General features: G+C 31.3%; 1 protein-coding gene across 1 annotated transcript in view; it reads left to right on the top strand.

Moving 5' to 3' along the window:
• Positions 1-27,622, top strand: part of LOC109594146 (cyclic nucleotide-gated channel rod photoreceptor subunit alpha) — a 153,449-nt gene that overhangs the window by 45,630 nt on the left and 80,197 nt on the right. Inside the window, exons 3-8 of the mRNA XM_049966592.1 lie at positions 6,172-6,375; positions 10,705-10,890; positions 12,766-12,919; positions 13,916-14,097; positions 16,916-17,171; positions 17,244-17,629. Coding sequence (XP_049822549.1) covers positions 6,172-6,375; positions 10,705-10,890; positions 12,766-12,919; positions 13,916-14,097; positions 16,916-17,171; positions 17,244-17,629 — 1,368 coding nt within the window. The remainder of the gene's footprint in view (positions 1-6,171; positions 6,376-10,704; positions 10,891-12,765; positions 12,920-13,915; positions 14,098-16,915; positions 17,172-17,243; positions 17,630-27,622) is intronic.

Genomic DNA, 27,622 nt, shown 5'->3' with positions numbered 1-27,622 from the left:
AATTCTCATAAATAAAATGTGCAATGATTCAATTATTCACGGGCAATAAACATCATTTTGACATAGTCATTAATAATGTTTTAAATTTTCAACGATTGAACGAACTTTTATTTTAGTTTAAATTGACAAAACAGCAATTATTGGGACTATTAATTATATTTATCCACTGTGAATGTGAGTTGTTAAAAATGTGTTGATTTTAAATTCAGTATAATGAATTCTAAAATTATACATTTGTTCAGGATTATCATAATTGTAACTCATAAATTTTCACAAAAAATACGCCAGTGTTTTAGTGCTCCTTGATGTCACTTCAACACTTTTTTAAAGTCTTCAGAGGGTATTAGAAGACCTATGTAAGATTGGGGATCCTTGAAGTGATCTAGGAAAATGATGACTGAATAAAATATGAACAAAAATTTTTAACTAGTAAATTTATAACGTTATCTTTTAAATGGTCATCAACATCTAAATAATTTTAATTAATTACAATAAGACCAAAAAAAAAACTAATGTGAAATATAATTAATTAAGAATAACAAGTAATTTTTACTAATTACATAAATAATATATTGTAAAATGATGTCGCAACCCTTTTGAAAATTAAAATATTAAGATCCACCAAATATCCAAATATTTATTATGTTATTTTTATATTTATCAAGTAGGTTTTGGTCATCTAATTTTTCGTATTAAAACTTGATCATATGTTATAACAATTTTTATGAAGGATGCGTTAGTTTAATCAAAATATTAGGAGTACTTTCTTATAGTGGTTGCTGTTATTAAGGAACAAACATAGGGGGAAATTTTGAAAAAATTTCAATAATCTATACCTTTAAAAATACTATACTAAAATTTCAAATTGTCTAATAAATTTTCAGGCTGTACTGATGAAAATATTTCGATCCAAATTATGAATAATGCACTATTCAGTTTGTTTGTAACTTTTATAAGCAATACTTTATGATTTATCAAAATACAAGTCTTACCTACATATAATCATCTTATGTAGGTCAAAGTACTGGAAGGCTTCAGGAGAAGAAAAATATTGGAATTCTTGAGGCTGTCAAGGAAAGTGATAAGTGATTAAAATATGAGGTATGAGTTAAAACATTTTAACCGAGACTAGATTAAAAGCTTTATTAAACATCATAAAATTTTGATTCTCAAAATGGGAGAATAGCTAAATAAATATGTAAACCTGTTTCTTAAGTTCTTAATTTTGGCTTTGTCAATATTGTCCTTTGACGTAAAAGTAATGACAAGGAAGATAAATATTTACTACTTATAGCCTATTTATAGAAACTAGTTCTAATGTTAGATGTCTTTAGAGATATCTTTATACGTTCAGTGTGGGACGATAATGTAGCTATTAAACACGATATATGAATGTTAACTCTTAAATTTGTGATAGTGAATTTTATTCATATATTCATATTAACATTTAAGTAATTTTATCTTATTAATAATAACAAAGTAACCAAAAAGTAAATTTTGGATATTGAGGTTATTCTACTTAAGAAATCATCATGTTTTGTTGTTTAATTTGGATACTAGTATTGTATTGTAAATAAACTCCATTATAAATCTTAGCAAACAAAAAAGAAACTGTTAAAAGTACAGACAATTCGCAATTCTTTAACACAATAGGTTTCGTAAAATGCACGGAATATGTAAGTACATCAATCTAAATAGCTATTATCCAAATTGATCAACCAATTACAACAAAAGATTATGGCGTAAAAGTCCCGTTTCACCTCAATACCAGCAACTTATTGCGAAGAATAACGTTCATTGTTCGTTATTGTATAGGTCAGTGCTACATCCAACAATACAAAGCATTAATCGTAAGGAACAGAAAGGCTTCTGACACAGATTGATGGTGTTTGCTACGATCTAAGGATTTAACAACCTCGTATTTATATTGGAAGAAAATGAAAGCGTGTGTGTTACACTGGTCCAGCTTCTTATGGGACAATGAAAAATCGAGTAACAATAAGTGAATGAATTTTTTGATATCGAAAAACACTAGTTCAAACAATAATTGCCGTTCAAAGGGACCATTAATTGTGCTTTGGTACACAATTTACATTCAGTAATGCGAAATGCCATATTGGTTAGGTTCAACAAGATCGTATATTCATTGATGGTAATAGTCCACATGCATTTTGCTATTAATTTCCTTGTATCCCGTAAGTGTATTAATAGGCTTAACCCCATCTTCGTGTCGAATAGACTGAGATACTCCCATTTAGAGGTACGTGACATGTGTGTGCGTCTAACAAGTAAATAGCTAATTAACTCAGTAAATGATAGGGATAATTGTAATTACACTTATGTAATTATAGAAATTCCAGTTCTAAACTGAATATTTTAATAATATAATATGTATTTAGTTTTACAAAATATTTTAATAATATAATGTGTATCCAGAAAAGTTTATAGAACCAATATTAAATTTAAATTTAATGTTACGTAATCTAAACTAACGTAAGTAATATTTTTCAATTTCAATTTCACCATCCAGCAGCAGAGATATTATAGTTTGATGTAGCCCCTGATTAAATTACTATCCATATTAGTGAAGATACAAGGTTTTATTGTAGTCTTTGATGATTACCTATTAAGGTAATAAATATGTAATACCTCTTTTACTTTAATGTAGCCAAGATACTCTTATGTAAAGGTACGTAAAATGTTTGTGCATCTAATGAGTAAATAGTTAATTAACTCAGTAAATAAAAGGGATAATTACAATTGTGTTCTTCAAGAAATGTAAGATTTATAGTAAATGTTCTGATAATAGTGTATTTGAGTTGAGTTATAGAAACAATATTTTAATTAAATTTAATCTTAAATAATATAAAACAACTTAAATACTATTTTAAATTTAACCATCCCTATCAGTAGACGTCCTAGGATTAGTTTTAGTCCCTGACGATGACCTATGAAGGTTGAAACATTTATTTAATCTAATGTAACTTAAGTAGATCTGACCTACTTGAAAGTTTTGACGGCCAATTTGCACATTACATCTTTATATTAGATTTTTGATGGAAATTAAGAAAACGGTAAAATACGCCCCATAAAACACTCATTATGAAAAGGTTCGCCGACCTGCATAATACTATTGCTTAATTTGAAACCCGAAATTATTCACTTACATTCCAGTGGAAAATATCCCATCTTTGTTGTTGGCTCCTTTGTCCGCAACAATATAGAATATTAAAATTCTACTTAAAATTCATCAAAAACTCCTCACTGTAAAGGCCCATAATCTCGCTGGTCCTTCGAGTCGAAGTTGATAGTTACTTGGGCTATTAACCCTTCAGCCCTTATACTTTCCAGTTTCGCTTTGGCGGAGGGTGAACAAGGAGATGGGGTATCCCGATCACACAGTGCCACACGCTGGATCCAAAACGATTCGTTCGCTCCATGAACTTTCCGCGGTCGCGATAGAGTAGAAACCATTTACACGAACCGATTAAACATTTGAATATTAACGGGAATTATCTCGTCTAAAAGTCAGTACATATTTTTGAATATTCAAAGAAATTAATGCACCACACCAATAATAATTGAATATTCACACTCTTTGTATGTTGTATTTAAAAATAGATTTTTATTTATAAATGTTATAAAAAATCTTTAAAAATATTGTTTTACTAAAAAAAAATTATAAATTAACAAAACTTGATGTTTATAACAAATAAAAATTTGAACTTGACCACCTCTACTACGAATATCTTTTGTTCATATTCATAATCTGCGTTCAAATTTCATTTTGGACCAAACTGTCCCAAATTTTAAGTAATAGACACCCTACATCCTTCAAGTTATTGGGATGGTTAGGATGGTCCCTTAAACGTCTCCCAAGGAAGTCCCAACGTCTTGTAAAAACGTTTACACACTTTTTAAGTCATATGAGGGTGTTTCAAAGTTGATACAAACAATGTGCTATTTACTTAAATAGAAAAATTTATTTAGGGTGGTGCGACAGTGTACACACAATTATTCCATTGTTTTTTTTAATAAGGTGATTAAAAGTGTTTTACGATTGTCAAAACCGGATTATTAGAAAAGTTCATGTTTTTATCTTCCGGCTGTCCGTTTATTTTACATTTTGACATCATTATGGGAAAAGTTCGAAATGCTAATCCATTTTGCGGTAATCTGTGTAACCGATGGTAACAAATCATTTTGACAGTGAGCGATAAAAATGAAAAATACTGATATCCCAATAAAAGTAAAAAATTGCGCAATGCGTAATAAAAACAAATGTTCTCAGCAAATTGCGATCCATTTCCTTAGAAAATTGCTGCATCGTGCGACGAACCGTTTACTGTTATGCGTGAAACTTCTTTAATGAACCACACGTCAAAATTTGTCTGCCGTTATAAATTGCGTGCTTTAAAACAATATCTGGTTTATGCTATGTATGATATACTACTGAAACATATTTTTGAAGGAATGATGTGGAATAAACAAAATAATTGGTCTTAAATTAGTCAAGAGTAGATAGATGACGTGTGATTTGCAATTGATCAGCGGTTAACAGAAGGGATAAGAAATCGAAGCCGCCACAAGTAATAATAAATCAACGAGTGACGTCTGGAAGGCTATTAAACTGAAATATACAGATGAATTAAATAAATGGAAATGCACTTTAGCTGAAGTGTGTCAAGCAAAGGCATTAATGGAAGTCTGGCTGGCTGGAATTGATGGATATATCGGCTGGAAATTGATGAATTGACGAAGCTAAAAATAGAGCCGCAAATTCAATGATAACGATGTAAAGTAGTGGAGTTTGGGAGGCGGTCTTATTATTAGTTTATTGTTATTCCTCACCAAGCTGGAGACAATTCCTGTCTCCAATCGATTGATTGTTTTACGTCCAATTCGATGTTTACAATGCGAGAATGGCTGGCGGAAGCTACAAGATAGTGACCTTTGTTGCCGGCTCCGTTTTAAATGGGTCACCACTTTTAAACATTATAATTCTTAAAATAGATCTTTTTATTTGACCATTATTAAAAGAAACGAACCAACAATTTGATGATATTCAAAAAATAATAAAGAAAAAGAATTAGTATAAATAAGACTAAAGCTAAAATGTGTTGTGCAATTTAAGAATGAATGAGTTGAAAGTTGTAAAATGTAATACAGAAATAAAATGCTGATAAATCTGAGAGATGTTAATATGGTAAAATGAAAACACAACTTACACACAACAACTAATGACAAAGATGAAAATATGGGATACTATGAAAAGGAAACTTTTGACTAACCAAAACCATTATGGAGACCATCACCAACTAGTCTGGACCAAAACATACTGGATAGGCTGATATTGAGTATGCCAAATCGGTGTAGGATAATAGTAAATATGTCATAATTATTATAAATAAGATGATAAATATTTAGATATTTGGTGTTTAGGGGTTTACAACATAACTTTTATTTAATTAGTAAAAAACACTGGTTTTTATTAATTAATTATATTTTCACATTACTTTAACAATATAAAAATATTTAGGTGTTCTTAGAGACTGTTCATATTTAAATATCTGTTAATAGGTAGATTTATTAAAAATTAAAATTATGTACTTGAATGTTCTAAAAAATAATATACATATTGTCTTCAACCAACGTTAACACTGTCTTTCAGTATTATATTAATTAAAACCTTAAGTATATTAGCGCCTCCGCCAAAATTTAAAAAGAATATTAGACCAAGACAGAAAAATTCTTGAAGGTACAAATTTAAAACATAATTACAGAAGAAAAGTTGTAATCTACAATTAAGAATTACGTTGTTATATTGTACAATAGGGAATAAATAGATAGTTATATAATTAAGTTCCAAAGTTATATGATAAAATGTTAAGTTGTGGAGTTAAGAATGACTGAAAAGAGCACGTTCTAAGAAACTCATCAAGTTAATAAAATGTATGATTAATACTAAAGAAAGTTTAAATATTGAATTGAAAAGAAGATGAGGATAGAGTTAAATTTTATGAAAAACTTCTACCAGGTTTACGAAGTTGATACCTGTAACGATTTTGCCATTTTTCACTACACACGAAAAACATGAAGATTCACATTTTGATGCGTTGACATGTGTGGAGTTTCTGTTGTGCAATATTAAGTCGGTGTCTGGTTTTGCAGGAATCATCACGTCGAGTGGCGGCAGCGGCGGCGGCGGCGGCGTCGGAGGCGGTTGCATGGTGGGTGAGAGGCTGAGCAGCAGCGGGACGCGCCTGAATGTCACGTCGCCTGTTCAGTGCGCGCATCCCACCGCAGGCTCGCACAAGACCAGTACGGAAAGCGTACACCGGGTCCTCAAGAGTGTCTCCAGGCAGAGCCTTTTAGGTAACGCGGCACCGACCACTTACTACCACACTACTACCTTCACACCTCATTAGCTGACGAACTCGTGTCAAGGCGAACTTTCGGATATTTATTTCCGGCTGGATTAGACGCAACATATTCGGCAATTTAAACTTTTCTACACGTGAAATATTAATTTATAATCCTTTTATATGTAATTTTGAAAAACTGAAATATAGAAAACCTTATCAAACTAATTTAAACCGGAAATATCATTATGATTTATGATCTTTAGTCTAAGGTTTTATCAGTAGTATAATATAGAAACCTACTTTACGATTTCAAAAAATGGCTGAACTTATTTACTGCATTCGATGAGTATCATATATGGTATTATAAAATTGCAGAGGTTATTGACTGCATTCGATGAAAGAAGATAGAAATTTGAACAGGAAATATCATATATAGAGATATACATACATATCTGAAAGGTTTCACCAGAAGTATTATATACAAGTGTATCAATTAATACTAATTTAAGATCGAAATAAATGATCCTAAATTCTTTACTATCAATACTGTATGATTTCAAAAGACTGGTGACCTTATTTACTGTATGTTGTATGGAAATGTCATTTATGATAGAGCACAAATGAAAATTAAGGTTTAACTAGTGGTATTATAAATAAATGTAAAATTAATACTAATTTAGGATCGAAATAAATTGACAAATTATTTACACTGAATACTTTATGATTTGAAAAAAACTGAGTTTATTTACTTTATTGAATGAAAGTATCATACATATTTAAACGGGAGATGCCATTTCTGGTACACACAGAATACGAATCATGCGAATCATGTTTAAAACCAGAAATTTGACTGTATAATATAATTTCAGTTCTTTAGGGACGCACGACGTGATCGCTTTTTTAATATATTCGCCCCGATTCTGCGTCTGACATATGACACTATTGCGAAACTTTCAACACCTGATGCTAAAGTTCAACATGGATCATCGGAAGTGAAACCTCCACATGTTTTCCCCCTCGTTAATTATGTAAGGTGTTCAAATTTTTTCCTACAATAAAAACCCAAAAGACCGTGGAAAAATTCCCGAAGTGTCATAAAAAACAGAAAGTACACGTTTTCAACATCACGTTTTACAGAAGTAAAAGTTTTAAGGGTGCCAAATAAAAGTTTGATTGGGTGAAACAAGAGGCACGAAATATATTGACGGCAAAAATTCCCCTTTTGTAAATATATATACTACATTTTGATTAAGATGTATGTTGAAGTTTTTTTGAACGACCAATTGATTATAATCAATATTTTTTTACCTCAGTATTTAAAAATGGATGATTGATCAACTTGAGGCAGAGGAAAATACTACATACTTAAATTAAAATAAAAATATAGTTGCTATTATAAAACTTGGGGATCAAACTTGTTACAAACTTTAATATTTTTTATCCCGTTTTTTTTTGTTGAACTTTTATTAGAATATTTTTAGGAAATCGACTTTGTTACTTTCAAAAGTGATTAAACTTTACAAAATGTTTTTATGTTATGCAACCCTCAACTTTCTTAAAAATATTAAAGCAATTAATTGGCTGAATTCATGTTTTTGTCACCTTTTCAATGACTAGTCACACGTTATAGGGTTTTTTTTAGAAAAACAGTTGGAGGTGGTTTCCACTCTCCTTGAAGGGCGTTAAATTCTCTATAAAAATAAGTCCCTCTTTATTTTAAACTTAATTGTTTCTGAGTAACAAAATTTTAAATAACGAAATAAATGTTTCCCATGTTTTTTCCATAAGGCACTTTAATTAGAATGCGGACTATCTTAAAGTTAAATTAAGAACTCAATTTTTTTATCAATTTAGAACTATTTACGCTCCTGGAAGTAAATAAATTTTTTCCATTGCTATTAATAACAGAGTAATATAGTAATATATCGAACCGTCTTGAAGAGCCAAGATCTAATTATAATAACTTTCGCTTCAAGACACGTTAATGCATTGGTTCTAAAATTAAACACATAACAAAGCTTTTATCATAATGTTGTTGGCAATTACTGCAGTAATGCGGTTTCGTGAATGAGGCAATTAATTAATTAAATCTGGTGCGCCAGTTTCTCACCTAAACGACCTGCATAAGGGCATAAGTAAGGTGCAAGCTTAAGTATTTAATATATTCTACCCTTTTCTACCGCCACTTATTCAAGTGTAATTAAATTTTCGTCGAAAAATTCTTGGCAATGTGGTCAATTAACGAACCGAATTTTTTGATGGAAGTGCCACTTCCTGCAATTATTCCAATTGTGTGTTGCATTAATATTCATGACGTGATAATCCGGGGTAACCTGAGTGATTTCGTTCTCGGAAGGAACATGGCTCTCCTTGTGGTTGCATAGTGGGTCTGCGATGAGCCCAGACGTTAGGAACTGCCCAGTTACTCCTCTTAATTAATTGGTCCCCGCAAAACCAGCTTGTTATGAAAATTAGTTACAATGTGTTAACGGAATATTAACACACCTGATGCATGATGGTGTGGTAAATAGAGACGAATATTAACTCCACCGATAAACTACACAGCTGCATGTCAATATTTGCGAATGCAATTATTTTTAATTAACTTGATTAATAACTAATTCCATCTACGCTTTATTCAGTTACATTCACGTTCCGTCCTTCAATTACGAATAAATTTGTTGTAACCATATTAATAACTAGATTATTTTAAAATGTAATATGTGTAAGTGCCAACACTAAAAGAGCATTTTTAGTAATTATATTTATATTGATTTTACGCTCTGTGTGTGTGTGTGTGTGTGTAATGAAAGTTTTTACTGTATTAATTTTAATTTAACGCATGGGTTTCACTAAATCATGCATATTAGATATTATAATATATGAGGATAGAAATTGCTTAACATGGATATATTCGTCAAGTAACTCGTCTCCAAAATAGATTATGCAAATTGATCCAAATTTACTGCTTAATCAATAGAACTACATCTTAAGTTTACTTCGCTTCAATCCATCTTTAGAGTTTGAGCTTATAAATTTATACACGTCTAATTTCTGTACGTATTACCTTGATGTGCTTAGATTAATTGAAGGTGGGTTTTTAATTGAAAACATACATTCAAATGTATGTTTTTAATTAAATTCTCCGTATTCGTTTTATTAATATAAAATTTAGTATTTTCTATTATAAGACATTTTATTCAGTTATTTTACAAGCTGACGTTAAAAATACAATTTTACTTGTAATATCTCAAGTTTATTGCAAAAATTTTGTGAATAAAATAATTGCAACAAGAAATTTAATGTTTCAGTATAGCTGAAAATGTCTTTATATCCGAGAAATATTTTATTACAGTCGATAAACTATTCATGGTTAATAAATGGACGAAATGCTGCTCTAAATTGTTGCTGTTTATCTGGAAGTTGTGAACACAAAATTAAATAATTTTATAGTATTTTTTATTTAATGAGTAATAGAAATATTTATGATATTGTAAAACCATTTTAATATTTTAGTTCAGCCATTGTTATTATTTTTAGATATCACATAAACCGTTTTCATAGGGAAATTTAAGTTTAATATGAGAAAACACTCCACGTAATTATTTTCATTTCGATTTGAATTGCTCTGAGAAAATGGCCTTATAAAATGTAAATTATTATTAAGAGGAGGTTAGTTTGTAGACTATTGTTGATAATTGAAAATTAGGTATAGTCATTTTCAATAGTGTAAAAAAATATTTCACTAAGTTTTTATTTATCATATTAAAACAAGTAATATTATTATTCTGGTAAACTTATTTTAAAATAACCTGTATATAAAATATTTATATTCTATTATCTAAGTTTAAACAAATATTCTTATTTATATTTCAATTTAATATTTGAAAAAATATTTTGTCAGTAAATGATAATTTCATCCAGATATAATTTTTAAGAATCAAGCAAAACTTTGATAAAAAATACTGTATAGAATTTATTTTCAGTTAAAATTGTTGTTTTGTTCTATTCAACACAGTATGGTAAATAACATAATTATTCTATTTTTCTTGCAATAAATTAACAACGATGGTGGGAATTAGTTAAAAATTATAAAAAAAGTTTTCGTTTATTTATTATCTGGTAAATTTAAAAATGTTTGAAATAATAACTAAGAACAAAGATTTTCAGTGGTAAAAATATCACAGTTGCACATTTCCGTGGTTCGCCTCGCCTAAAACACGGTTTCGGTTCAGCGGAGACTCCGCGACTTCGAATATTGCAAAACCCTGAAAGAAAACAATTCGATGGTGCTGCTGCCGCTGCTGAAATGTCCGCTACAGAGGCCATTTAATTTCAGATTTAGTGGGCTGTAAATTTGGAATGTCAAAATCTCGTCAGTCACACGGCAGCTACCATCAAGACGGGTACTTTTCAACATCACGCGATAGCATCTCGACCTCCAACTTCAACAGGGCTGCCAACGTCAGTTCGGCGGCCAGTGAACTGGACCTGTCGAGGAAAGCGAGGAGGAAAGACTTGCGAGGTTTGTCTCCCTGTCCCTGTATGTGTGTATGTGTGTATGTGTTTGTGTGCGCAGCAGACACTCGATTTTTCTTTTTATTATCCGCGTCTCGTCTGATAAGAACCCCCGATCTTGGTAAACGGCTCTGTTTTTCTATCTCGACATGAATTGAGAACTGCACATTTCTGTGTTGCTTGCGGTCTTTATAAATGTCGGAAATTAAATTTATTGTTGCGCGAACACGAAGAAACTAAATCAATCTTTCTATTTTTTTTATTTTTTGTTTGGTCTGTCGGGGTTTATCAGAAATGACAAAAAGATATATGGTTTCTACAAATGCCTAGTCAATACCAGACGTTGGGTACATTTTAAAAAGTTCAACTTCATAAGACTAAATGTTACTACCATTACAAAATTATTTTATTCATTTACCTTTAAAAATTTCTTCTAAAATCTAAGCTTAGGGATATTAAAAAAATATATATAAAATTACATTGTTAATGATTTTTTTTATTTTAAATTTTAAAATTTTTTAATAAAAAAGATGGAGAAAAATTAGTAAATAAATATACATGACTTTCTTGATATAAGTATTCGTTTAAAATATTCATATTATTGTCAATTAAGCAGTATATTTGACAACAACGTATATCAAACATTACCAAATTTTAATTGTTTACTTCTTGCTATAACATCTATGTTTTACGAAATAAATATTAAATTAGAACCCTCTCTTCTTGGCGTGTACAGTATTGGCAGAATGTAAAGCAACTTTCTTAAAATTTAAATAATTTTTAGCCAGATTATTATGTTCAAAAAATGTATATTATAACTTTAACAATTTCATAGTTAAACAATAAAAAATAAAGAGTTTAATGTTTCTGATAATTATTTGTTTTATGCTGGCAAAAATTAGAGCAGATTATGCTATTTAATGTTTTATTACTACAAATAATTTGTAATTAGTATTTTAATAAGTTCTACACTAATATATTGTACAATTCTCATTATTATGAATAACTTCCAAACACCTTTTTTTTCATGGAAAGCAACAGATGGTCAATAATATTTGGATCCATATTTTACCAGGACTTTTGGAGAACCGTGAATAAATCTTGCTGATTACTATAATCTTTGTGTCTTATTTTATTGTTTACTATCTCCCATAAATTTTCAATGGAGTTTAGATCGAGAAATTGACATGGCAAGTTTATAACATTAATTTTGTCCATTAAAATGATACCGTCTATTTAAAGGAAAGGACCCATTCCAAATCCCGAAAAGCAGCCTCATATCATTTCCGACATGTCGCCATGTTTAACAGTGAGTATGGTAAACTTTGGGTTAAAATTTTTATGAATAGGTCGCATTATGTTTTTTTAAAATTGCTCTATTTTCTGCCAATGCTGTATATATTAATAAAAAATATTAAATGTATTAAGTATGTATTAAAAAAAGTAATAAAAAAACATTTCATTCTTTTTGCTAGACCAAATTGATTTTTTATTAAAAAAAAATAATAACTTGTAATTAGTGAAATCATTAAGTAGCATTTGTAACAAGTAAATAAATATTCAATACTTTTTTTCACCACTATATATGACAACATATATAACATTGTCAGACTCGTTTTGATAAAATTTACGAAAATAAAATTCAAATAGAATCGAGTATTTAAGAAACACTTTAATTATTTAATTTGCCCCCGCGTCTCTAATTGGCGAATGGAGATGATCATACGAATGACAATTGTGCCAGTGGCACCAGTTTTCTCTAACGCTAAGAATAATTGGCCGTCCCGGTGAAATCCTTGATGTCGTGTAAACTTGGCCGGCTTATTTTCTTAGTTCCGTTTCAATTAAATCGCGATGATTAGACAGAGTGTGATGTTCGCAGGTAGGCTGAAACTACCGACAAGCGTACCGCTGGCGAGTTCCGGCGAGGCGCCCCTGCTGGGAGCGTGGCGCAACACGCCCGGATCGACGGCCGGAACGAACCCCCCATCCTCCAATCATCTTAATAGTACGAGTAGCTGCAACGGGACCGAGAGGTAAGTGTCGCACAATGACAAACCGCACATGCCTGGGGACCTGTTATCGTTTAGAGACTTCACCATGGATAAGAATGGATGGCTGTTACCTTGAATAACTAACGTTGTTGTTCTACTAGTTTTTCTCAGACGTGTTGAATCATTTATCAACATGTCTGGAGATGGGGTACTTTACCCTCTTTGGACGTATCATTCTAACATGATATTTACAGATTTCAGGTTTATTTATGTAAATTAAAATTTCTTGTGCAAAGTTATCCACCAAATTAAATCTTTAGATTTATTTTGATTATCAGCCGTTTTCGAAATGTTGATTCTCTATAAATTTTTTCTGATGATTGATGTAGGTGAATCACCCTGTATATTCATCATACCAAAAATTAAAAATGCACAAATATCTGTAAAACCTCCTTGAGGTAAATGTCACAAAATGGATCGTGTCTGTGGGCTGTTTATGTTGGGAAGTTTTCGCTGCGGCGAAAGTACGAACGGGAGGTTTCCAGAAGGAAGAAAATTTCAGGAATATTTAAATGTTAAATTAATTCCGGAGTAAATTAACGAATCGTTTAAATCCGGAATTTTAACTTCTCGGGTAACTGTACAAGTAACTACTTCGTTTGACGTAAATACGTAATGATTGCTAGTTTAAAACTTTCAAATCCTTTTACTTACCAACTTGGTAATCGCGTCTAATGATAATTTTAAAAGCCGTTATTGTCCTGTATATCTGTGTTTAAAAGTGTTTACAAATATACATTTGACATTCGAAAATAGCAGCAACAAAACCTATTTTCATAAACGGTGTTTTTTTTGCACTGTCATATATGGTGTTATCCAGATAAAACCTGCATATTTCTGTTATTAACGGCCCCAATAATTCCTGCGAAATGTACTATGGTGATTTATTTAATCAGATTGGAGATTATCTGATGCATTTTGTATTTGAATTTATTCTTTTGTTCTGTTTAAAATTAATTTAACGGTCTTTTGTTCCAGTCGATACGGATTCCGCAGGGTGGATTCGTATAGTTCGAGGCTACGATCCGGTTCGTCGAATTGGTCGTTTGTGTTCGACCCTGCGGGTAGGCTGTGCTACTACTGGTCCATGGTAGTGTCGTTAGCATTCCTTTATAATTTTTGGGTCATTATTTACCGCTTTGCCTTCAGAGAAATTGATGGTAAGTATGACTTCGAATTTATCACTAGATTTAAACCAAACAACAGAAATCAATAATACAGCATCTTCATTTCTATACAATAAATATATTAATAATAATATCAATCAAATATTTAAATAGTTATAAGGATTTTCAATATATTTTTGACGTTACAAAGATTATTTAGATTTTATACAATGAATAATTCCAGGAAGTTATTTAGCTTTCAAATATATTACTCCTTGATCTATTTCTTCTTAAAAGCTTTTAGAATTGAATAGATTGAATCACAATACATGATTTCCAGTAATGACATTACTACAGTATATTGGAGTTGTTTGTTACTTCTAAATTTAAAAATCTTTTTTAATTTTCCAAAGTGTCTGTTAAGTATTTTAAGAGTATTTTATGTTTTATGAATCATTTTGTTGAAGATTGGAAGTCTCCATATGCTATTTGAAGTAAAATAAATGTTTCCTGAGCCTCTAGAATTGTTTTATTATTTATTAATTGTCTAATTAGCTAAACTTCAATTCATATAACACAAAAATAAATTGTATTAAACGAAATAATGGTTTTCGGACACATATGTTCGTGTGATGGCGTTGGCCAGAAATGAATGCTGTAATTTACCTCGACATCCGAAAATATGCCTGTTTAATGTGAAACCGCACATTAAAAATAATATTTGTACTAATAGCGTCGCCATTACACTGTCATTACGCAAAATATTTTCGTTTGTTTGGAAAATACGTTTGGTGATTTTTGTTGGAACATCGAAAAAATTGTAATTAGCAACAAGCACACTAACATGTTTATTCAATGTGATTGATGTTTGGGTAATCTGTTTAAAAGCACAATAGTATTTAACTTTGGTAATGCACGATGTACAATTCATACAATTATACCATAAATGTGTTTTTTTTTTATTGTGTGGTGATAGTAAATAATATTTATTGTCACAGAATAAGAGTAAATCTTTGTTTTGTGTTAAGAAGTAATATGTGTGAAAGCGTCTACGTGTGTAATTTATAAGTACAAAACACGTTTTTGGGGTTTCATAAAGTGTATGCTAAAGGAAATATTGTCAACCATTTGTATAATCCTGTTATCTTAATGGATATATGAAATTATTTGTAGTTTATGACTATGACGTATATTAAAAATAATAAGGACGTTCTTCAGTGATTTTTTAAACACAAGTCAAGATAAAATAGCTGAAATTCAAGTGTCACCTTAAATTTAAGGAAATAAAGTAAACTGTTAATATGAACCAAGAAAATATGTCTTAGAGGACGATATAGTAGCTAGAATTTCATTGCATCAGTGCTTTAAAACACTCCTTGGTCTTTACACATGACAAAATATATACTTAAGATATATTTTCCTTGTAACATTTCTTATAAAATTGTGTAAATGAAACATGGTAAAATTCAGAAGTAAAAATTCTTATCATGCAGATCATAAAAAGTATAAATAAAAAGTTACTTACTATGCAAAATGTATGTAATAAAACTAAGCACACCAAAACTAAATTATCTAGGTTATAAAATGTGGTCGACAAATTTATACACCTGAAACTTAATATATTTCCTTTAAGTGCTAAAAATTTAAAATTATAATAAAGGTAAATTTATTTACTGCATGGTCTTTATAGTGTAATAAAATAAACAATAAATTTTCATGAATTTTAAATTCAAGTGGAAAATATAGAGGAACTTTCTAGGTTGAACAAAAGGTGTTAGTTTAACCATGTATCTGATAGTTTTATCATTTATTTCGATATTTTTTTAATCAATCAAAGAATTCCTACATTCATGACAAAACATTGCAATTACATGACATGCAAATATAAGAGAAAAATGTAGATGAATTTTTACAGGTTCAACAGTTAGTGTTAATTCAAACATGTACCTAATTATTATTTTATCACATCTTTTTAATATTGCTTAATCAGTTAAAGAATTCTTATATTCAGGATGAAATATAAAAAACTATTGAATTGTAAATACAGAGAAAGTACAGAAAGAATTTTCTGGATTGAACAAACAGTCTTAGTTCCTACATTGTTTTAATAATTTTTAATCGGTTAAAGAATTCTGAAATTCAACATGAATTATGAAAACCTTTTAAATTGTAAATACAAGACGAAACATTTTCTAGGTTGAACTAATTATTATTCTACATATTTTATATGTATATAAATGATTTTTAAAGCCCGTATGTTACGGCGCCGTATTTGTATACATTATCAAATTGCCTAGGCGGATAAATGTAACCTCATAACCCCAACAGGCAAAAAAACAATGCACTCGCCACTACCCATTTAAACAGTATCTATCGTAATGGCGGCAAAACACCGCCACAGTGAGCACTTGTGAAAATTTTATTAACGAGCGAGACATGTCGCAAAAAGTCGAATCTCCAAAGCCGAGAGAACGACGGAGTCATGTTTCACAAGTTTCAGCCGTATTCGCTCACGTTGCGAAATTATTAAGACGTGGCCCGTGCAGAAACTACATTGTCTTGTCGTGTGCGGCAAGAAACTTTATTGGGGTGTCAGCTTGAAGCGGTGGTCAGGTTGAAGCTCGTCTTATGATCATAATTCTACGGAGAATTGTACATGACATTTCTGTCCGGTGTTTCAGTCGTTTCATCTTGACCTCAATGTGCACTCGCTGTTTAACCTTATTTGCCGTCCTGTCATTACAACGATTTAATTAATACTTGTGTAGGGTCGGGATAAAAGGGGGACGACTCTCATTGTTAGATGATCAAAAGAAGACTTAATTGCTTTGTGCTGATTGTCAGTGTACAACTAACGGTTTGATGATTGCAGCTAACACTATCTTGGTGTGGTTTTGCCTGGACTATTTCGCGGACTTTTTGTACCTGATGGACATCGTGTTCCATTTCCGCACGGGCTACCTGGAGGACGGCGTCCTGCAGACGGACTCCACAAAGTTACGAAACCACTACATGAACTCCACCACCTTCTACATAGACTGTTTGTGCCTGTTGCCCCTGGACTTTCTCTATCTGTCCATAGGCTTCAACTCCATCCTTCGATCATTTAGATTGGTTAAGATCTACAGGTTTGTCACCTACTTACTCAATTGTCTTTTAACAATATGGTTTCCCGATAAAACTCAATTCTTTTCTTGCAGATTTTGGGCGTTCATGGACCGTACGGAGCGCCACACAAACTATCCGAACTTGTTCCGCTCCAGCAGCCTCATCCACTACCTCCTAGTCATATTCCATTGGAACGGGTGCGTGTTTCACATCATACTGAAGAACGACGGTTTCGGTTCGAAAAACTGGGTGTACAGTGACTCGGAAAGTACAGACAACGTGAAGGCGTATTTGCAAAGTTACTACTGGTGCACGTTGGCGCTGACCACCATCGGCGACCTGCCACGCCCGAGGAACAAGTCTGAGTACGTGTTCGTGATCTTTCAGCTGCTCTTCGGGCTGCTGCTCTTCGCCACCGTGATGGGGCACGTGGCCAACATTGTCACATCGGTTTCGGCGGCACGCAAAGAGTTCCAGGGTGAGTTTGGTGGTTTTGTTCGTAGATAGACGTGCTTTGTCGAGCGATGATTACGTTTTTCGGTTAAGTCGGTCATTATCTAATAACAGACATGATTTTTAGGCTTTGTAAATTTTTGTTAATAACTGTTATTTGTTCAGTGTAAAATTTCAGTTGTTAATGTATGCATTGGATTTTCGACAATTTCAATTGAATTTTGCCATTTGCATCTATTTTGCATTTTAATCGTGGTAATTGAATCCATAATTCAATACTTTAATGTTAACTTATTAAAGATTAATTTAACTCAATGCTAATCCAGGTATAAATCAATAGAGCAACATTAATATTATAATAATGTTAGTTCATTATGCGCATAATTCCATTTTATTTATTACTGTTTATCTGCTCCAAGAAACGCACCATACCAATACTGATTGATAGTTATTAATATTTTCTGAATATGGGAAAAATATTTAAAAATAGGGTTCCTTTTTATAATTGTTACAAAAAATTTTAAACATTGTTTTTCTAAAAAAAAAAAAATAAAATTAACAAAACTTGATGTTTCTAACAAGTAAAAATTTGAACTTCATATGGGGTATTTCCACCTCTATCTGGGCTCGAAGTTCTTTTTGGTCCAAATTCTCCCAAATTTCAATCAGATGTTCCACATCATTTATGTTATTCAGACGGTTAGGAATATCCCTTAAAGATCTCCCAAGAATGTCTCAGATATGTTCTATTGGGTCAAGTTCTGCAGCATAGAAAAAAATATAGGTGGTGTATTAATTTCTTGAAGCAGTGTATTAGGACCTTGAATAAGTTCTCACTGTTTCTTTCATAAAGTAAAAAGCATTTTTTAAAATATAAGGAACAAAAGTATTGCCATGCATCACTAGTCCCATCTTTTTGGCAGCATTATTTGTCTTCAAATATGTTTCAGCGGCAGATTTCTTTTGAATAAAATAATGTAATAAAATTCCCTACAAATATACTTTATTTGGTACAAAAATAGACATTTTCAAAACCAATAAAAAATTACTTTGTTTATACTAAAGTACTACTGAAACTTAAGGTTAGATACAATACTTCCTTGCAGGAGCATTATCATACGAAATTCCAGGCAACTCTTTCAAGGTCCCAATAAAAAGCATGTCAAGTTCAAAACCGTTAGAATTTATTGTTTATTAAAAAACACAATGACCGACTTTACTAAAACGAAATTTCCTGAACCCATATCGTCCCTTTTTTATTGCCCCATTGCGACCCAACACATCATGTTCATTGCTGCTTCATGTGAGACCAGATATCACTTTTCGTTCTAGAACCGCACTTACAGATATTTATTACAATTCATCAAATACAACAGACAACCAATAAATCCAGTTTGATTTGTGTAGTTCACAAACCATCAACATGCTCACTCATCTCATAAAACCACCGAGAATTTAGTTCACACCTTCAGTAGGACGAAGTTTCGTTGTATTGTTTCGGAATATTTTGCGTTGGATGATGGGGAAAAACGAGTTGATCGACTTTTTATCAACGACCTTCAACTTTCCGGACTCTCTCCCTTTCTATCATCCCCTTGCAATCCGACACATCACGTTCAGCGGCGCTTCCACAAGGATTCGTGTGCGACCAGATATCACTTTTTCCACCACTACAGGACCGTATCCTCGCACTTGTCCACGCTGAATTCGTGAATTAACCGGGTTATTCGCATATTGCGTGCAAATATTTGATCGAAGCCCATTAAATATTGGTTTTTGATATGGTGACACGATATTTTAAATATTTACTCCGCCATAAATTGAGTGTGTTTGAATAAACGGCCGAAGCGAGCATCTAGAATGAATAATACGCTAATTTCGTAATTTCGCACTAAGTACAAAGCATTGTATTCAAATCAGTATCATCGACGTTAATAAATAGTGAATTACTGTTACAACACATTCAGTAATCAAAGACACATTCGACGGGCAATGAACACAGTGAACGCTGTGCCGCTACAATTATATCACCGTTAGATTGTAACTGTGCAAATTAAATTTCACAAAAGGCCGTGTATGTTTTGTGTTTCGATTAGCTCTTAATCAAATGTTAATGAAAAATTAACTCACACCACCGTTCCATTGAACTTTCTGCTTATGCAATGCTGTGAATTAACAAGCTTTAATGTTTTATCGTTTAATATTGAAATTACACTAAGCGAAATTTAACTACAATAAATATTTTATCGAAGCATGATAAAAAATTAAACAAAAAATAGTTTAATATTTTTATTTCGTAAAATGTTTTTGTTATTATGTGTAATTTAAGAATATTCATTATACATCTTAGAAAATTAAAACAAAATTAAAATGTTTCTTATCAATTTGTTTATAATGATTATATTGTTGGTCTTCATCATCTCAATTTTCCATTTTTTCTTTAGTCCCATATGGAAAAATCCATCAAAAAAAGTAGCTTACAATTTTTTCATAACTCTTAACCTTTTAGAAGATATTATAAAATGCCATGTCATATATTTTTATAGGAAATTAAACGCTCTACAAAAATGGTCTCATGTGTTTAATCGATTACTCTAACCATTTAAAAGATACATACAAATCCAAATAAATACTGATTTTAATAGTTTTTTAATAAATATTTCAAATTTATCCATTTAAGTCATATAATCAAGTTATATGCGTATTTTATAATTATATTATTGTTAAACTCCTCAAATTTTGACGTGCTAATTTTTAAATTTCACATTAGTGTGCCCCTTAAACCTTCTAACGGAGAAAACTATACAGAAATTTTAATATACCCACTGTAAAACATGTTCATTTCTATTATACTCTGAGGATACCTCTTCTAAAGTAGCTGTTAGTACACGGATATATTAAACAACAATTTTCTTCCATATATTGAAGAAATGATGCCCTTAATAATTGTTTCAACATGAGAACAATTCAAAAAATAAATTCAAAATGGTAACGGATTGGTTAAAAAACCAAAGTATATATGCCCTGCCTGCCCAATCTCTAGAAACCAAAAATGCCAAAATTATAACAAAAAGAACATTTTGTAAAGTGTTAAATGAAATAACATTCCTTTTAAAATTAATATTACTATATTGTCCACTTCAATTCAGAAAAGTCGCTATAATAATGATAACTACTGTACTTAGAATGATAAAATTATTTTTAAAATTTAAAGTTGTAACTTTTAGAAAATTAGACGTTATAATTGGGCGAAATTTTGTTGCTAGATCAATCAGACCGCATATTTTGAAAATTAAGTGTTGCAATTGGTTTCAAGAGGATGAGATTTATAGATACGTTCTTTTCACATTGAGAGAAACCGTCTTTCGGCGACATAATGGCAAAAATCCCGTTGAAAATCAGCAATAAATAACGTCACCCCCATCTCAAAACACAACCGGCGTAAATTCCGATTGCGATGTTGTTGCCGGTCTCCGGTCTTGAACAAGGCAATCTACATATTGAAATATGAAGTAGTAAGGACTAATCCAATCAAAAGGGGGCGCACGGAGCTTGCACATAGGTGGGGTTGTCTGCGTCCCGCAAAGAAAACCATTTGAATACGAAAAGCGCAAATTTACTTCAATCCTTGTGGAAGGTATCTCGCAACGCATCTGATCCGCATCTGTATCATTTCTCGGCTGTCTGGGCTCTTTCACACAGTGGCGTTCTGCATATATGAGGCGGCGTCGCTTTTATGCCAAAAGATTCGGGATAAATCGTTTGTAATGTTTCAGATGAGGGAGGCTTAATTATACTGGATAAGACATAACGTACACAAATTTTATATTCCTACCCTCACTAGTTACATGCTCCAAAGGACATATACTTCATTTTGATTAGGATTCCTCATGCGGTAAATAGAGAATATAAAAAATGTGTATCAGATATGAATTTTAAAAATTGGAAACTATATTAATAGTTTATTATAATTTACATTTTAGAAATATACACATTTTTCTGAAATATTTTTAGAAGAATATGTTATATATAACATATAAATATTTTCATCTTCATTGAAATATTCACTTCAATTTGGTGTAAAATATTTTTCAACTGTTTGTTCCTGGATAATTTTTGAATGTAAAATATACATTTGATTTCGTCTAACAGTTACAGTTTTTGAGATAGATAAAAAGATTCATAATTAATCAACTGTTTGTTTGACTTTAACTCTATCAAAATAATATCGTATAACAAATAAGAAATGTAAATAAAAGTAAATTTACTTCTAAATTTCAAGAATTAATTCTAAAGAAATATGATGTTAAAAACGTCATTATCACAGAACTATTGGTTAATTAAATTACTTTAGTCCAGAAAACTTTCCTACCCCTTAATTTATTTTTATATTGACTAATTTAGAAAATAATATTTAATTTATAATTTTTCGGTTGAACTCCCATTCTTTTATCACTCCAGTATCTATTTTCAAATTCCCAACAGCACTTAAATATAAACACTTGTAAATATCTGAAAGTGCTTGGAAAACCGTGGTACGTGAAGAGCAAAAGCAATGAACACGCTTCCCCATAAAAACAATTGTAAAAACAGTTACACCATCATATTTCTGTAATTTTCGCAGATAACTCGGCAATATGTGAGTAGGCCTACTGTTTTCCGAATACGTTTCTCCCGATATCATTGTTCCTTTCTTTTTGTTGCTGTATGATAGTTGTGTGATAATGGCTTTTTATTCTTACGCACACGTGGGGTCCTTCCAAGAATCTGGGACTGTTGTCGTTTTATTAGACCCTTTGTAAGCCGGACGAAGTTTTTCGTGTCGTCGATAGATAATTTACAGATAGACGTTTCACATTCGTGGATGCCTGATAAAACACAATTGACGGAGATAACCTTTTGTAATTGTACCCAAAGATTACTGCTGCGACTTCGTTAACAAGACTTTCTGATAATTGTTGAATTGTACCTTTGTTTTATGAGCATCATCACAGATAAAGAGAAAACAATAAAGACAGTTAAACTCTTTCTTTCGTGTACAACTCGAATTACGTGAATTCCTCAAAATATTTAAAAGGATTAATGTACAAAACTTGTATTTGACATACAAAACTATTCTCCAGTAATAGATTTAAGTCTCGCATCTAAACAATTTACTGCACCCCATTAAAATCCTCGCCAGTCTAGTTTTGAAAAGTTTTGTGGTCATTAATTTCGTACTATTGTGTTCCTGTTGCTCGCAATGAGACAGTCTTGAAGTTAGTTAATTAAATAAATAAAAAGTTCGTAATCCTTCGCCTCCATTAAATACATAAACGTGGATTACTGCTTGAAGGGGATTAACAAAACGTATTGGATAATCAAGCAGGCAAACTGTGCAATCCGATTTTATATTGCTGAACATTATTATAATAATTCCCTTTTATATTGTAAATTTTTCCTCCCCTTTTCTCATTATGTAAGTTTATTTGGATGTACGCTTGAAGAACATTTTTATTTCCGATTCAGTAAATTTAGTAGTAATGTGATCATTATGAGTACATCACGGATGATCTTAACAATGTGTTAAATGTCACTAACGATACAAATTGCCCGATATTCGTTACATCATGTTCTTATACGCCAGGAGATGCGTGTTCCATATCGTAATGGTTTCCTGCATACTGCATCCATAAAATTCTAGTTGGGTAACGCTGTCATCGTTAATTTCGCCCCATTGTCCTGTAGTAAACGGTGTTACAGTAAATAGGATGGTCTTAAAGTAAATTAATTACTACATTGTAGCAAGTAGGAACGGCGTTGCTCAAAATTAACCACAAAGAAGACTAATAAACCAAAATAATTTATACTTGAGACAGTGGCAAAGTGGCTAGTCTTTCCCATTAACTGGATATTTTTGTTGATTAATCTTATCTTAATTTCATCGGTTGTCCAAGGGGTTTAATCGGCGATGAACCGGCCAGATTGTGGAAATTATCACTTGGAAGGACCCCGGTAGGCATCCAGCCTATTCCATCGAAGCGTTTTGCGTTCATAACGGCATTAACGCAGAACATTTCGACGCGTATTGCTGGGTTTTTATGGAAGCTACACAACGCTTTTATATTTCATATTATTGTAGCACCCCTGCGTGTCTTTTGTGAGTGAAACCCCTTGTCCTCAAGTATTTTGTAATGCTGAACATCCATTTTTTATTACTGTTGGCATGTTTCAGTTTTTTAATTACTCGAATAATAAAAGTTTTATAAGTCAAGAGATTTTAATAAAATATGCTTAATTAATATTACACAATAAAATGGTAGGATGCTTGTTTAGAGATATTTTACGTTTATTTTTGGATATTTCAACTGATGCAACTGTATGGAGTTGTAGTGTTTTTTATTTCGGCATTAAATTGTATGACTACAAAACGATACCATTGTCGGGGAATATTTACGGTGAAAACAATAATTTAAAACCTTTAATATACGATATATTGCTGTATATTTTGTTATTTACAGATCGATGATAATTTGAAATGTATACGTTGAAATTCAATTTCATTCACAACGTAAATATTAATTTACGCAATTTTTGTCGCTTTTATGAGGTTGTATTATTAAAGTTAAATATGTTTCTTTAAAATTGATATACGTAAATCAAGTCACAAGTAATTTGATTTCCTTCATAAATTGTAATATGTACTCGTATATAAAATATTAAGATAATTGGATTTCTTTATAACTTAAATTAGAAAACGTATTACAAATTATTTATATATTCATATTTTTGTTTGATCTAAACTTTAATTAAACATGAGAAGTGCTTTGATATATATTTGTTTATTTTTATGTTTTAATAAAATAATCTGAGAGGGAATAACATAATTAAACTTTTAACTGTAAACAAAGTTAAAAATTATTAAAAATTATACCTGAATATAAGGACACGGTCGTCTAAAAATAAAATTTTGTGACGGAAGGATGGATTGAACAATCTAATTATTTATATGCTCATTTTAACATTTCAGAGACAACAATATAAATTATGATTGACCTAAGTACTGTTAAATTAAAAGACTTTTAAACTATTTATAACTTAAAATAATTATATACAATGATTTATTTAATTATTAATATTCCAATAATTCATAAATTTTTAAATAACCAAGTGGGAAAATAGATGAAAAATATTTGAATGAAATTCTCTGTAATTTCAGTAGAATTATTAGTTAAGTAAGTCTTGAAATCATTACATGAACAATTAATATTACTATTCCAAGTCTTTTAATAATATAAATTAATACTTTGCCTTAGTTCTGAAAGAATTTTTAAACTGTTTTATTTATTTAATTTGATTCACCAACAAACAATGCATAACATATAATGTTCACAAAATAATTTATAGATTCATAAAATAAAAAGTGCAATAATATTATGTACAACGTATCCCGTAATAAAAATTGTACCGAAACTTTCAGAATACCCAAACAATGAACCGATAAAATTTCAGCGTATAGCGGTTCGTTCCCCCGCGAATCACCGAGTGAAAATGCCAAAAACTTCCAGGACATTAATGGCAAATTTATGAAGTCATACGAGGTCAAAACTTAGATAATCCTGATAGCTAAACTTTGGATATTCTAATGCAGATGAGTTCAATATTGACTGCTCAACTTCAGTTTTTATGGCGTCTTGTCTCGAGTCCCTAAGCTTTTTGCCTGGTGTGGCCCGTGAAATTGCAATTCAACAGCAAAATCGGCGTTAAACAGGAAATACTGCATTAAATTTCATATTTTCAACAACGTACGAAAGCGATTTGAATAAAATTTCTTTTATGCCTTGTTACCACTATTCCATGTTGGAAATGCGGTTTGTGCCTCGAAATGGACCCTTTAGTCCATTCAGCTGCTGTACTATGAGCTGCTCTGAAGGTTTGTAACGATTTTAATTTTTTAAAATTGATGCTTTTATGGTTGAATACTGTCAGTTATTTAACTTAAAGTTTGTACTTGATGTGGTAAGCAAGAATAAGTTTAAAATATGCATCTAATTTCCAACAAAGACTAAAGATAGTTTTAAAACTCAACAACTGACTAAGTTTCCGATAAATCGAACAGTTTTGGCCCTCGTAAAGCTGCCAAAAATGTAAAAACTTTTACGACATTAATGGCAAATTTATGAAGTCAGATGAGGTCAAAAGCTTACAGATAACCCCAACAGCCGAACTTTAGTTAATCCATCGTAATTTTCATTAATAAATTATAATATTTAGCCCGAAACTAAACTTTTGTAGAGCAATAAAACACAACGGACGAGAATGAACTCGTGACGAATCTATTTTTAAAGCATCGGAACGAAATAAAGCAGTGAAGCCGGTAGTAAACGGATTTCAATTACCACCTTCAATGAGCAAAACTTTGGGTGTCAGATTAAACTCGAGTAAAAATTAATCGCGTAATAATGAAGCCATTCATCTTAATCGTAACACAATTCATTAGGGCGGCAGTGAGTCCGTAATTAAATATTAAGTTGCCCCCCTCCCCGCCACGCCGAATCCGATAAGTTCGCAATCCGAATACGATGTTGGGGCTGTCGCCTCCATTTCCGCATACGGCATTTCGAACGTCTGCATCGCCCAACCTCGGCACCGAAACGAGGTTAACTCCCGAAATCATCGACGCCAAATGGACATGTGTTGATGGGATACCTTCCAATACGGCCAGACGCTATATCCGATATTCCTCTCTAACGTGGCTTTCGTCAAACTATTGGTTGCAGTAATATTCGTAACGTAAATGTTGTGCAATCCGATTAGGTGTGTGCTGACGACGATTTACTGCATCGGTATAATTAGATGGTATATGAAGGGGGTCACTCAATTTACTAACTCTAATTTGATACGTGAGTGGACTGCCTGCACCCTCAAAAGACCAAGTAATTGATTACATTGCTTCACTAGAACATTCACAATGGATTATTTCTTCAATTAATGTGCAAAAAAGAAAATATCAAATTCTATTATTATATTATTTCCTAAAAATCATTTAACCATAAAAATATATATTTAAATATTTATAAATTATTCACTAATGGGAATTTCGTGCTTTTTACCTCTTTGTACAGTTTTACACAAAATATATGATGGTGATAACATTTTCCTAATAAAAATATTTTAAAATTTGAAAGTGTTTTCACGGTTTATTTGTAAATGTCATTAAATGGGAAAATCGTTTACCCTTTAGGCTGTTTTAAATTGGCACTGAAATAAACTAGATTATTTAAATATGAAAATTTATCTTTAACATGCAAAATAAACCAATAAGTTTATTTATACAGCATGTTCTGAATTGGCTGATTTTGGCATGACGAATATTATTTCTAGACCAAACAGAGAGAAACTGTCAGTTCAGTAAAAAACTGGACAACGATAAAAATAAATAATAGTCACATGGAAAAATATTATATTATATGGAGAATGATGTACAATTTAACTTTTCGAAGCTTTCTTTCACACTCTAATGAAACATGTGGTCTTGAATTATTATGAAGAGCAGAATGCCTTTTCTATCGACTAAAGAAGTTGATCTTTGAATAAGTTTGACCCCATGGTAGATAGTCAGCATAAATTCCATTCTCGAAGCTCTTGATTTAGTAACGGAGTTACATCATCCAATCTACATTCTAGAACACCAATAGGATGTCTCCCTATTACTGAAGCGAAATTGAAATGGACTGAAGATTTCCAAAACTGACTTGCATATTATTGAGTGACAGCTTTCCAGATTTTTGTCGAACGGAAGTTTGGAGAGGATTTGGAAATTTGAAAGGTCTTAGACATGTCGAAGATTCCAAATTTTATTCGTATAATCCTTGTTATAACATCTATGTTTTACCAAAACAATATTAAATTTGAGCAATTGGTGCTGTATATTTTTTGTCACTGAGTATATAAAAGACATGCTTCATTTGGTTTAAATCAACAAATATATAAATTAAAATTCGTTTTTTATTACAAAAATATCCTATACCTTCTTTTC

Source organism: Aethina tumida, chromosome 4, assembly GCF_024364675.1.
Source record: "Aethina tumida isolate Nest 87 chromosome 4, icAetTumi1.1, whole genome shotgun sequence".
Lineage (NCBI taxonomy): Eukaryota > Metazoa > Arthropoda > Insecta > Coleoptera > Nitidulidae > Aethina > Aethina tumida.
The sequence above is the reverse complement of the archived record's forward strand: the minus strand, read 5'-3'. Positions and strand labels throughout refer to the sequence as shown.